The 14909-nt window shown below is 35.1% G+C and overlaps 1 protein-coding gene across 1 annotated transcript in view; it reads left to right on the plus strand.

The window, feature by feature from the left end:
• Positions 1 to 14909, plus strand: part of CEP152 (centrosomal protein 152) — a 92500-nt gene that overhangs the window by 45884 nt on the left and 31707 nt on the right. The window contains 5 exon segments of the mRNA XM_020977134.2: positions 2233 to 2437; positions 8809 to 8937; positions 9759 to 9868; positions 10509 to 10637; positions 10751 to 10886. Of these exon segments, the coding sequence (XP_020832793.1) occupies positions 2233 to 2437; positions 8809 to 8937; positions 9759 to 9868; positions 10509 to 10637; positions 10751 to 10886 (709 nt within the window).

Raw genomic sequence — 14909 nt, forward strand, 5'->3', positions numbered from 1 at the left:
AGAATTAATATTAGTGCAGCACCATGTACACAGTAGGTGCTTGATAAATGTACATTGGATTGAATCAAGAAATTTTGCTTTATATATCCAGCCTAAATTTACCTCTTGGAAATTTTTACACATTTCTGGACACTTGAAGACAACTCTCATCTTCCACCTCTGAGTCTTCTCTTATGTAGATTAAACATACTCAGTTTCTTCAAACCAGCCTTCAAATAGCATGAGTTTTAATTTCTTCATCTTAAACGTCCCTCTTCTGGACAGGCTCTAGCTTATTAATGCTTTTTAAAAATGTAGCACCTTGAGCTGTACGTAGTATTTCATAGGTGGTCTGACCGGAGCAGAGTACAGTATTGCTCTAAACTTAGAACATTTCACAGTGATTCCTTTATGTCTGTCATTTAGACAGGTGATAAGAGTATATAGAATAGAATACTTATTGTCAATAAAGAATTACTTTTTAGAACAAACTTTTGTAAATTAATGCAGCTGTTTATTTTTTTTTACATTGCATTTTTAATATATTTAGCCATTTGGAATTATTTGGAACTTGAGTAGAGTAAAAAGTCTTTTATTTCAGGCTCTACTAATTTTAGAATTTGTGATTATTTGTGTAGGGGAGTGACTGAAGTTTATCTTTGTGTTATATATGAATAAAGGATTTGCTAAACAAATAATTAAAAAATTCTCTGCTTCAAAGTTTACAAATCAATCTTGGAAGTAAGATATATTTACAAGTGTTATATGTTAACAAGTGTTAACTCATTTAGTAGGAATAGGTAAAAACTAGCCTATTTTTAGCTATTCTTTGTACTTATGGCGTATTAAAACTAGAAGGTGACTTAGAGACCAACTAATTAAATGTATTTATTTTACACATAGGAAAGTAGAGTACAGTGTGGCTAAAATGACTTGTAATGTAAGGTCAGTTGGTTGAAATCAGTGAGATTTTACTTCATCTCTTAAGTTTTTCACCAAAAACTTGCCTCCATGATATCATGGTTAAACCAACTGTCTTGATGCAACAATATTTGTTTTGATGAAATTTTGGAAATAATTGCACTACAATTTCAGAATTAGTTGGGTAATAATAACCACTTTGATATATATTCTTCCTCCAAATTAACCTTCTATCCCTTTTTTCCTTCCTTTTTTTTAATTGCTTTCCTTTTGCTCCTTCCTCCCTTTCCCAACATGGAAGGCCATGTATAGATATCCTATCTTGTAGACAGACATCTGTCATAAGACCTCCTAAAGAGAAGTACTTGAAGTTTTAGTGTCCTGGAATCTTAACAGTCCTGAAAGAAGACTTGTAACAGGGAGTGAGAGGGGCCAACAAGAGGATGCATTGTGAGCTATGATGCAAACCAACTTCTAGGATACTGAAATGTTAAATATTAGCCAAAACTGAGGAAAATCAATGTTCCAAGCTATAGCGGTAAAAAATAAGGGAAACTCAGACTCAGGGCAAAACCAATAACCTCTATTAGCAACAAAAATGATTAAAGCAAGTTGCCGCCATTCCTTAATACACAGCCAGAGCCCTAGGGTTCTTAGCCAAACTATGTAGGAAAGTTTACTGTCTCTTCTGCTAAGCAATCAAGTCAGAGACACCATTATACTTAAGTTGTCACAAGACCACTTGCAGGTGTATCGATACTGAGGTTTTCATACGTTCCTATATAGTTTTTCATTTATATTACTCTTTCTCAATTTCTTAGACCATCACACTTCCCTTCCCCCCCACCTTGGAGTTCCATTGGACTTGAGTTCCATTGAATTCTATAAGTTATTAAAGTAGTTGAATAGGATGAATGGTGTTTGCTTTTCTTCCCTTTATGTATACATCTTTTAAGAATTAGAAGATTTGTGTAATTACTTAAAATTCACTCAAAAAAAGCAAGATATTTAAAATTTAATATGAATTACCTACTGACAGTGAAGACAATGGGGTTATTAGTTCCTTTGTAAGCGTCTGGCAGAGCTGGAGGAGAAGTTATTTTTTGGCTTGGAAGGAACCTATCTTAGAGTGGCCTGATTTCTGAGAACATTCATCATGCATGTGTCCGTGTACAAATAAAGTTAAGCTGTTGTTACAATGTTACTTATAGGGATATAATAAATCATAACACACGGTTAAGGCAGGAGTTGCTAGCTCTTCCTTTTTAGATGGACTTAAAGAACAACCATCATTTACTCTACCTAATGGGTTAAAAATGATTTTTCCAACAGTACTATGCAGAAACCAGACCCAAAAGAAGAGCCTTCCAAAGATGAAATCATCTTGAGGTTGAAATCTGAATTGCAGCGTTTGCTGACCAGCAACACAGTAAAGCGCCGCCTCGTTTCTCAGTTACAAAATGATCTCAAAGATTGTCATCGAAAAGTAGAAGATCTCAGTCAACTGAAAAAATCTCAAGAAAAAAGTGAACTTGAGGTTTGTGTAGTAAAAAGCATTTATTTTATGCTTAATTTTAAAAATAAGCTTTTGCTCATTTTGCATATAAAATCCACATTCCAAATAACTTAGCCTTTTTGTGTAACATTTAGAAAAATAAGCACAGATCGATATATGTTGCAAAGCATTTTTCCCTTAAGGTGATATCATTAATTCTATTGATAATGGAAAGGGATGATAATATTATGATACAAAGAAATATCTTCTGTTTATCTTTGGCCAACCTCACAATTCCATATAAGTAAAATACCATTACAAATTACAAATAAGTAGTTTTACCTGGAAACATTCTGTATAACAAAGCGGTTTTTATGTCCTAGAAGTTGTTTCATAGAACCAGCTACGTTGGTGGTCTTCTGATACATTCTTCACAAGGAAAAATTCAAAAGTGAAATTGTCTCTAAACTCCACCACCACACCCTGCCTTGCCCTTCCCCCGTCCCTACCCCCCCCCCGAAGTTCATGTTCCTGTCAGTGAAAAAATTACCAGATTTATAGTGTTTTTGCCTTGCAGGGAAAGAGGAGACTAAGCTGAGATTTAATTGAACTCTTTGTAGTTCATTTGACTTTTTATCAAGTAACTTATTACTAGTAATAACTATTACTTTTACATATAATTTTAAGTTTAAACAGCACTGTTACTTACATTTTTATTTGATCCATAGTCCTATGAGAAGGATAGGTAATACAAGGATTATCATCTCCATTTTGTTTTTGTTTTTTGTCTTCTTAATATTGAGGCTTGATTTCATTTTATATCAGTCACTTTCTCCCTTGCAATACCCAGCCCGCCGGGAGGGGCGCTTCAGGGGAGTGGGCTGGCATCACACCTCATCCACCCCAATTGAGTGGCAGAAAGCAGCAGGCAGGCACAAATAAAAAAAGCAATAATTAAGCGAAAACCTCAAATAGTGAGTCCATCTCTAACAATGTATTTGATTTTCCATCCTACTTTTCCATTATCTCTGCCATAACGGAGTGAGGAAGCATTTTTTATTTGTCTCTCCTCAGGAATCTTTACTGGTTTTTTCATTATTAAGAACTGTTGTGTTTGTTTTTTTTTTAATCAACAAAAACCAACAAAATGTTAGCCAAAACTGATCAAGAGAAGAAAATCAAGTGACCAGAATTTAAAATGAATGAGAGAAACTCACAACACTGAATTAAGAAGGATGATCAGAATTATGTTCCAGCAAAACTGAGAATCCAAAGGAAGTAAAAAATACCCAAACTAACAAAAGAAGGAATAGAGACTTCAAATAACCCAACGTTAGAGAAAGGCTTTGAAAAAAACTAAATGAATTGCCAAAGGGGAGATAAGAAAGATAGGAAGGGTCCTCTTTTTTGTATCTGCAGTGCTTAGCATAATACTAGGCACATAGTAGACACTTAATGAGTGTGTATTGACTGACTGAATCAGAAATAAATCAGAAGAATCCTCTCCTGGCATAGTTTTTGTTTGTCTGTTTAAATGACTATGAGCCTTTGTATAGGGGGTGAGGAAGATTTAAAACAATCTATTTATGCAGTAGGGGCAGCTAGGTGGTGCAGTAGATAGAGCCTTGGGCCTGAAGTCAGAAGACAACTTAAATTTGGCCTCAGACACTTAGTGGCTGTGTGACCCAGGGCAAGTCACTTAACCTTGTTTGCCTCAGTTTCCTTATCTGTGAAAAATGAGCTGGAAAGGTAAATAACAAATCACTCCAGAATCTTTGCCAAGAAAACCCCAAATGGGAACTTGAAGAGTCAGACATGACTGAAATGACTGAAGAACAACAACATTTATGTTACAGCCAAGAAGTGTTTATGGGCTAAAAACTTCTTCACTTTTCAACTTTTTTATATCTTCCCAAGACTTCCCTTTTGTGACTTATCCTGAAAGATGAATACAGGGACTACATTCAAGAGATGCCTCTTCAAGCCTCACAGCTAAAATCCATAAAGAAGCTTTAAAATATTAAGATGCCACAGTAGCTTTTTTTTTTAATAATGATCCCAACTTTGAGCACAATTCTTCTAAGGTTATCCAGAATAATTATGAATGTTTCTATTTGCAACAGTGAAAAAATACCAGTTAAAATTTTTCTAGAAAGTCCAAATTTTTTTTAAAAATAGAAACAACTAGCCAGATATCAACCCTCAAAGCCTTTCCATTCTAAGACTTAGTGTTTCTTTAAGTCAACACACATTCCTTATATAGCCTTATTCCCTACATATTCCATTATGTTAGGTGCTGAAGGTTCAAAGATGAAAAATGGGTAGCCTTGCCCTCAAGGAGATTATTTAATTATGGAGGGAGATAGATGTACAAGTAAAACAAGGTAGAATGTGATAGGGCAAAAAAAAAAAGATCACTTTCAAACAAGAGAATCAGGAAGACTCCATGGAGCCAATGACACCTGATATTAGAGCATAGTTTTGCTATTTTAAATTATTATAGAAATTTATAATTGTATCATTTATGACATATTGTTGGTCACAAAGGAGCACTTTGCAGGAAATCCCTATATTTATCTTTGCTTAGCAGGAGTGGATGAAATAGAACATCATTCATTCTGATATAACAGATCATGCTCTCTGTTTTAGAGAAAACTCAAGATTTTGATCTAAAGAGATATTTGTTCATCAGTAATCAAAGTGGAGTTCTAAATATAGCACTGAATAATGTTTTTGTTAAATGAATGATTATGTTATGGGAGTGTCTTGGTGATTTCTCAGCCTGGCATTTAAGGTCTTCAGTTATCTGGCTCTTACCTTTCCAGTTTTATTTTACTTTATTTCAGACACTCTTCTTTTTAGCAAATTTGGTATTAGCTGTTTTTTTGTACCTGGTATATTATATTTCCCACCTTTGTGCCTTTTTATATGTCTATAATGCATTCCTTCATTACTATCACGTCTTGGAATCACTTAGACTCACAGTGTAGCTCAGGATAATACCTGAGGTTTTTCCTGATTCACTCAATTTTTTGTTCTCTCCCTTTATTATTTTATATATATTTAAATATGTATATATTTAATATTTTCCTATCTATGTACATGTTATATCCCTCACCCTCACAGCCAAAGTAGAATACTCCTTAAGAGTAGGAACTGTTTTATTTTTGTCTTTACGTATTCTTTTTTTTTTTGTTAAAGTAAGGCAACTGGGATTAAGTGTCTTGCCCAGAGTCACACAGCTAGGAAGTATTATGTGTCTGAGGCCGGATTTGAACTCAGGTCCTCCTGACTCCAGGGCTGGTGCGCCATCCACTGCGCCACCTAGCTGCCCCTTTATATATATATTCTTAGCACTTAGCATACATAGTACCTTGTACATAGTAGGTGATTAATATATGTTGAATTGAAATTTTCCTTGAATAGGATATTAATGGCATCCTTGAAATCTTGTATTTCTCTGGTTTTATCTGTTGAGAAAGAAGTTCTCAGCACTGTCATAATAGGATTTAAAACTGTGAAGAGACCTTAATGATCATTTTGTCTAGTTCCCTTTTCAGATGAGGAAACTGAGAGGCTCCAGATGGGTTAAATGACTTGCCTGTATTCCTTATGTAGTTGAGTTTCTCCTCTGTGGTATAAGGCATATTTTAAAAGAGTCAAAGCTTATTGTTGCCAAATCTGTAGTATTACATCCTATTGTTGAGCTTAAACATTCAATAAGATTTTTGGGGGACAACTCTGTAGTATTATCCCATTTAGGTAAAGAAGCAGACTTATCCTGTAGGAGGATAAGTTACTTGCTCATTGTCATATAACTAGTAAGTGATGGGGCTTAAATTCTGACACAAGTCTTCCAACTCCCAAACCTGATATTCTTTCAACTATATCTTACTTTCTTTCATATACCATTCACCACATTGGCACTCATTCACCTATGCCCAACAGTGAGTTAGATGTCTGGTCAGGGTATAATCAATAGAACAACATTTATCAAAGTTTCTCTCTGCACCATTATGAAATTACTACCACTCAGGATAGGTTTAGATTTGAACTGCTTCCCCATACCCTTCTGAAATACTAGAGCATTCTTGGGCCTGTGGCTAGGGTTCTAAGGAGCTACCACAAGGGGGAGTTCTTCGTTACTAACACACACTCCCTCTGAATGTCTTCAGAAAAAATGGGATACAGAATAATAAGGGATAATCTACTGAACAGAAGACAATAAACTCTTTATTCTATCATAGTCATGTGGTTTTTTTTTTTAATTTCTGAAAGTAATAAGTAAGAGCAGAAGTTCTGAACTTTCTTTGTGTCATGGATCTCAGTGTCAGTCTGGCGAAACCTGTGGACCTCTTCTTAGAATGTTTTTAAATGCATAAGACAAAATACATAAGATTACAAAGGAAATTAATTATATTGAAATACAGTAATCAAGATTTTTTTAAAACCAGGTTTATAGATCTTAACCTCTGATCTAAGGGAAGATATCAGCTACCATTTATATAGTACCTACTATGTGCCAGGCAGTGTACTAAGCTCTTTAAAAATTTTGTCTCATTTTATCCTCCCAACTGCCGTGGGTGGTGGTGCTATTGCTGTCCTCAATTTGTAGATGAAAAAACTGAGGCAAGCAGGTTAAGTGACTTACCTAGGGTTACATAGCTAGTAAAGATCTGAGTCTGTGTTTGAACTCAGGTCTCCTTGACTCCAGGCCCAGCATTTTGTTCACTGTGTCACCTAATACAGCTAGAAATTAGAAAACCTGAGTTCTAGGCTTGGTTTCATCACTTAATAACCATGTGACCTTGGGGAAATTACTTAACATCTATGAGCCTCAGTTTCCTTTTCTGTAAAATGTTCATAATAATAATTGTACTACCCTACTTTATAGAGTTGTAATGAACATTGTTAAGATATTTGTAAATATTTGTACTTTAAAATTACATATGTGCACATATTTGTTTACATATTTGTGTGTGTGTGTGTGTGTGTATATATATATAGTATGTGTTTATTTCAAAGATTTTTATTTTAGTGGTTTAGCTCTTCCACAGATATAGCTCTTAACCTTTCCATGCCTTTTTAGATAATTTAAATCATGTGTTGGGATCAAAAAACTAAAAAAAGTCACCTTGTCACCAACCTTTTAGTAGTGAACCTCTCCTCATTTAGATTGGTCTTTTCAAATGATGAACATCAGATTCATACTCACAGGTATTCCAGCTTGGTAGACCTGCTATTGCGTACATTTCACTGAGTGATCTCCATGATGATTCATTGGAGTACAGGATGTTGGTAGAAGATATAAATAAAAGTTATTAATAAGATGTTTAAATAATAATTTGAGTACTTTTAGTGTGTTTTTTATCACCTAAATGTGCATCCTTCAATTTTGCTTATTTTCATTTAATATCAATTTGATATACATTCAATTTTAACTATTATGATTCATTCTTAATTGAAATTAACACATGAAACTCTTAATGTCTCAGCCAGATCCCAATGTTACTGTAACTTTAGCTTATTTCATCACCTGAGAGGTCAAATTAGTTGTGTCTGTGTGATTTGGGCATTACCTATTATTACTTATCAAAATTAAGCACCATGGCAGAAATATCAATCTTTTTGTCTTATTTCATATAACCTCATAAATTCATAAGCAGGATGATGGTGACTATCTAGCCCCCTCTAGTTCCTATGACCTCTCTTTTCCTTCAGCTGGAAAATGTATAGGGTTTTTCATATTTCCCCTTTGTTTCCATTTCTTCCAGCTACCACATTCATTTACATAAATCAGAAGTACGTTAAAAATTGTTTAATTAGATGTAGGGACTATTTACAAACCCTTTTTAGCTTCTTTTAGAAAGCATTGTTAGTTTCCTGGGTCTTAGAGCATTTTTGTTACCCTTTTTAGTGTAGCTACTGTCAGAGAAAGTACGTGTAGGAACATAGCAAATACATGCTTTGACCTCTATTGAGGTCAGGCATTTCGACAGGTATCGTATCTAATATACTAATTGTTGCCATTTGGCTACTAGCTGGAAAGAATTAAAAATTGACTTTTTTTTGGTCAAAAATTAATTGTATAGGTAGCTTAGAAAAAATGGAGGGATATCCTTTCTTAGGTGAGTCTTTAAAAATAGAGTATGTACTTTGAGTTTCACCAACTAGTGAGAGTGATTGAACTCCAAGATTTACTTTCCCCATTAGGAATAAGATAAAACTCTTACCTTTGTCTTTACATTTAGGAATGCAGGTGGAGAGATCATCTTCCTTAGGGGGGAAATAAGGATATGGAGAGAAAGAGATGAAATAGATATAAACTACATTGGGTGGGGAAGGGGTAAGATGTGGAGGGTTGATTATGCTTCCTAAAAGTCTTACATGTTATGATGGTGATCTGTTTTTAGACTAAAACAAACGATGTGGAAAAATTACCCAATCGATTATGGCATGACTCTTCTGTTTATGATAAAATAGTCAAAGAAGATATTCTACGACTTAAAAATGAAATTCAAACTTTACAACGGGAAAACGAGGTGATTTCAATCTTTTGTTATATTTTGTTAAGATTTCAAAAGTTTGAGATAAGAAAGAAGAACTGAATTTGATGATAGCACTTAGGTTTATAAGGCGCTAAGGGTCTATGAACTTGTTAGTTATCTTCCCTTACTATCTGTCTAAGGAATTAATTTATACTTATAGGGACATAATTAAGTTCAGTTCCAACTTCCCATCTCTTTAGTGGTTTAGTCAGTGTTATGATTAAATACTTCAGCATAATTCTAAAATAAATGTAAGCTTTTAAAGCACTATTCTTAACAGATTATAAAGAAATAAATTATAAGAAATAAACTTATAAGGGGCAGCTAGGTGGCGCAATGGAGAGAGCACTGGCCCTGAAGTCAGGAGGACCTGAGTTCAAAACCAGCCTCAGACCAAACACTTGACACTTACTAAGTTGTGTGACCTTGGGCAAGTCGCTTAACCCCAATTGCCAAAAAGAAAAGAAAAGAAATAAACTTATACTGCTCTGCAGCAAAGCCTCAATTCAAATCATGTATTAAGTGTATAACTACTGCATATAGAGTAATTATTCTGTTAGGTCTTGAATGATACACAGAATTTGGAGAAAACATTGCCCTGCCCCCATAGAGCTTATATTGGGAAATAATTCCATGTATATAGATAGCCATAGTGCATCTTAAACAAGCTGCTAAGAGAGAGATCTCATTATTTGGATGGTATTCTGTAAATGTATGTTGTGCAAGGATAAGTGAAGGGTGAAGAATACAAAAGGAAACAAAATTGAACACAGTTAATTGCCTTTTCCCTAACTGTTCTTTTCTCTTGTATCCAGGAACTTAAAGCAACTGAAGAACAACTGAAAAATACAAACCAGGATTTATGTAGCCAAATGAGACAAATGGTGCAAGATTTTGATCGTGATAAACAAGAAACAGTGGATAGGTAAATGCGCTATAGAGACTTAATACCTGTTTTCAGTTTCAAACTATTTTTGGTTAAAAAACTGAATGGATAGGCCTCTTTATGAACACCCACCTTAGCAACCTGTATGTGCAAATGGCCACTTTTATTTCACCCACCAGTGCTGCCTATGGCAGCAAAAGAAGGTACTGTATTTGAAAGTTGATGTTACCCCTTCCTTCTTAGTTCCCAGTAAGCAGAACTCCACATGAAAGCCCCATTCTTTCTGTCTTCAGTGGATGGGAGAGAGAGAAGACTCTGGACATTGAGATTATGACACAAGAGTAAGATGCATTCCTGACATTCCCAGTTGGGATTTGCCATACATTTTCCTGTGGAAACAATTTTATTATTTCAATAATTCCTTACATTTGTATAGTATTACAGTTAAGAGATAGAACCAGGACTGAGACAGAGGTCTTTTGATTTCTAATCTAGTCTTTCTTTTTTTTTTATTGCTTGTCATTTTAATGAAAGAAAAATAGACCCACCCTTAATTGTAACTAACTAATGTTAGAAGGAAAGGCTACAAAAGGAAAAAATAACTTTTTTAAGTTTGGTAGGAATATTTTAGGTTTTTGTAGGCTAAGGAGGAATTTAGATAATTGCTTTCCATTGCTAGGTGTGAGAGAACTTTTCAACAACACCATGAGGCTATGAAGAACCAAATACGGGAGAGCCTTTTAGCAAAGCACGCTTTAGAAAAGCAACAGCTCTTAGAAGTTTATGAATCAAATCGTTTGCAACTTAGGTAAGGAAAACAAAAATTTGCTGCTATTGCTTCTTAACAAATGAAGATAAAAATAAATATCATAATTGATTTTTGTGAGTGAAACATTTTCTATTCTATTTGTGTGTATTAAGAACTGACTTAGATAAGGTGAATAAAGAGATGGCAGCTGTACAAGAATGCTACCTGGCAGTTTGCAAAGAAAAAGACAACCTGGAGACCACCATCAGGAAGTCTGTTGAGAAAGAGCAGCAGACTAAGGAAGAGATGGTATGGTATAAATTAATGCTGTGTTTTTGTCATAGTTCTCATTACGAGAACTTGAGAATATTTTTATTCAAATTCTTACTTTCCTATGGGAAGGGGAAAGTATATGTAGAGCTCATTTTGTTCCCTGCTGAACTTTAATGATATGTATTTCAACAGGATATTGGAAGTAAAGCATTAAATGCATTAAAACAATGGAAAATTGGATCTATTTACAATAGAATTATCCTTTCATACATGTTTTTTCTTAAGAGGAAAAAGTCCCAAAAATAGATGAATGGTGGTTCTCAGATTTTTCTGACCATGGGTACTTCAGGTCAGGAGACTTCATGGACCATTATTTTGGACCCTTCAGGAGACCATCTAGAACTCCTACCTACTTTCTCCTTGCCATTGCATTAAAACCATCTTTAGAGGCCCTTGAAATACTCTACACTCTGACCCTTGGTTTTTTTTTTTTCACTGCAGGGGGAAAGGAAAAGAGCCCAGGCTCTCATCAGTAGATGTGATAAGAATTATGAATAAGGAATTATGAAAAAGGAAGTGATAGTAAAATAATTAATTATGACCTTCAGAAAGCCTTTATACAGTCTGTTCTCCTATTCTCTCCCTTTCCATTCTTGTGGATGAGTTAGTTTATCTTGGACTAGAGGTAGGGGGATGATAGAATCATGTTATATCAGCTTTTTTTTTATCCAAGCTGGTAGCAGAAGAACAGTAACTCTCATCTTGATGTTCTCCAGTTGTTCTTGGTTAGTTTCAAGCAATAAATTCATCAGATGAAATGATATCCCCTTTTCTCCTCCCTGCAATAACCTGAGAATCTCATTCAGACAGCACCCTATTGCATCCTTGCATTTTGGAACTAACCTGCAGAGTTCACTTTGAGAACCTCATGTATTGTGTTGATTTGAGCAGATGCCATCTGGAGGGATTTTGGGCTTATGAAGCTATGTTAAGGCAAATTATTGGTATGGCAACTTAAAAAAAGAAAAAAAGAATGTCTAATGAGCAAGTTAGAAATTTTGGTTTATAGTTTGGTTTCTTTTAAAATACAGATGAATACATCGAAGAATATAATGTGTATATAATATATGGTAAATAAATGACTTCCAAAATTAACTTATTTTAATTGGTGTTGGCTCTTTGAAAGTTAGAATGATGTGTTAAGCCATTTGGAAACTAGAGACTTACGCTTTTAGACCTGTTTTGGAAATTAAAATAGGAAGATGATCTCTAGTTTGCTTATTTTTTGGAGCATAACAGCTGGCAAATGTGTAGGAGTGATTTTTTAAAAAATTCTTTTCCCAGGAGGTTTTTTTTTTTATTTGTTGAAAGAGGATGAACATCTAGTTTATTATAAAATTTGGTCTTTCAGTGGGTCAGTTGCTGATAAGTAACATTTATTTGATAGGCTATGTTTTTGTGTATTCAGGCCTGCACACTTCTGCTCAAGTAATAACAGGTATTAGTTCTTTAAAAACTGCAGGCAAATCTCCATTTTAATTAATTTAAGTGGCTATCTAAAAAACATTGTAGGTGAATTCTTGTAGCTATATCTTGCTATAAATAACATTTCCAGTTTTAAGAGTTTGGGATTTGGTTCAACAAGCATGCACTGAGTACCTTTAAGTGAAAAGCCTTGTGGGCAACATGAAGTTGAATGAAACACAGCTTCTATCTTAAGGGGCTTGCCAATCACCAGCTATAATTCCAGAGGATTTACAATGAAGATTGTTAATCCCTGTTCTGAAAGAAAGGTTGGACTAAATATGCATAATAGGACATATATTTTTGAACATGGCCAGTGTAGGAATTTGTTTTACTTGACATATTTGTTAGAAAGATATTTTTCTTGTAAGAAGTGGGTAGAAGTGGGAGGAAAAATATAAATGGTCCTTAATTGATAAACATTTAAAAATTTTAATTTTAAAATTTTAAAAATTAGCTAGGAGGATACTGTAAGGCAGAATATAGTGAGGGGCATAAGAGAAAAGAGTTCCTTGGAAGTTTAGGGAAAAGACTTGGCATTGCAAGAGGTGATGGAGATTAGGGAAGTTTTCATAGAAAGTGGCATTTGAACTGGGGGTTGAATAATAGGAAGTTAGGGGGATGTCTACCCAAGCATGTGAAGACTTCCCTTGGTGGAATGTGTGGATGAGAGCAGTTTTTTGCAGCAGGAACTATGGAGTGCTAAGGGCTTGGTTAGATGTAGAAGACGCCAAGGTCATCCACTGCATCTTGAGACATCGCCAGTAGTCTTGACACTGTCCTGCCATTGGACTATGATGACTCTGGAGGAGAAAGTGAGGCTGATGACTTCGTGCAACTCTGCCTCACTTAAATCCAATTTATGTACGAATCAAAAGACGTTACTCATACCTTTTTACCATTTTTACATATCTCAAAGTGCTGTGGTGACGGGCAAGTCACAAAGCAGCAGGTGCCGGATACACTGGGAACTGTAGTCACAACCCTGCACACAGGTGGCACAGGCCATAGGGTTGTCTTCTCACTGGAAGCAACAGTGGGGTTTGGCAGCTCCTTGGGCGTCTGATCAGCCTTTTAAGGATTACACTGCTTACCTCCTGGTATGAGGAAGGGGCTAGAAAAGGTGCCCTAAAAATTGTCTGCATACCCAACCCTGGCCTGATTATTGCAGCAAGCAGAGATCCCACCCTTTGGCTGAAACACAAAAAATATGTACAAAATCCTCTGCAAAGACAATTCCACTCACCAGCATATGTAATGGAGAAGGGGACCAAAGCACACATACCTTGGGGCAGAATATTGAGAGCCTTGAATGTTATGAATTTTGTTAAAACTTTGGCTTTTACTCTTCATCTATGAAAGGTCTTTGAAAAAAGGAGTGATAAGGTCAGAATAATGCTTGAGAATATTATTTTGTCAGTGGTATATATAGATGTATTTGGTTTTCTCAAGGAGACAGTCTCACCCTTTACCAACCTCCAAAATCCTGGATCATTTTATGTTGTATTTTGTTGGGCTTTCTGGTATCTGGGTGAATTTTCCTGACAGAGGTAATGAAGGATGTTTAAGACATAAGGTGAATGGAGTTGAAGAATGAGTGCTCCTTGATAACAGGGTATTAGTAGAGTTTGTACAGCGGCATCTGCCGCTCATTTCTCCCTTCTCCCTCTCTACCAGCAATATAAGTAAACTCCACTGTCATGTATTTTATAGAGAAATAGGTTACATGGACCAGGGGTTGGAACAGCATTTAATTTATAGAATTACCATATTTATTTACTTATTTTTGTCTCCTTTTCATGTTTCTTCCTCTTTGCCACCTATGACCATTTTTTAAGAAGACACGAAATGTCTCTATAGTTTAATTCCCTTTTCCCCCCAGGCTGTTTCTTCCTAGCATTCTGCTTTTGAGAAATAACTAAAATAACCAAAGGAGGAATCGCCTTAGGTCTTTTAGAACCTTAAGTTTTAGTTGAGTGTAGAAAATGTGAAACACAAACTATACTGGGGAGAGAGAAGGAATAAGGGAAGGAAGGGGTGTTGGCTATGATAAATATGGTACCTGTAAAGTTGTTAGAACCAAATCAATGATAACCAAGTACTCTGGGCCATCCAAAATTATTTATTTTATAAAACTTTTTTTTTTCATAAGAGTCATCGCTGCACATGTGACTTATTTATAGGGCTGAGTGTTTCTCTTTTAATGCAGCAACCTAAGATTTTGTCCTACAAATGTTTGCAATGACAACAGACTTGTGAGTTAGGATTTATGCAAATTATGACCCTCTAATACCATTATGTCCTGAATAGAGTTAGCTTACTAAGTTTAACTTATAGAGTGATAGTGTTGTGTTGTTATTTGCTTGAATTTTGCTTAGCTCAAGAAACAGCTATTAGAAGAAAAGGAGGAGGACCTAAGCAAACTCAAGGTAAACCTTGAAGAAAAACTCAAATGTACCATTACAGCGGCAAAGAGCCAGTGGCTGAAAGAAAAAGAAACTGATGTTAAAGAGCAAATTGAAAATGAAGTAATCT

This window comes from Phascolarctos cinereus, unplaced genomic scaffold (genome assembly GCF_003287225.1).
Source record: "Phascolarctos cinereus isolate Bilbo 61053 unplaced genomic scaffold, phaCin_HiC Scaffold_3;HRSCAF=262, whole genome shotgun sequence".
Classification (NCBI taxonomy): Eukaryota; Metazoa; Chordata; class Mammalia; order Diprotodontia; family Phascolarctidae; genus Phascolarctos; species Phascolarctos cinereus.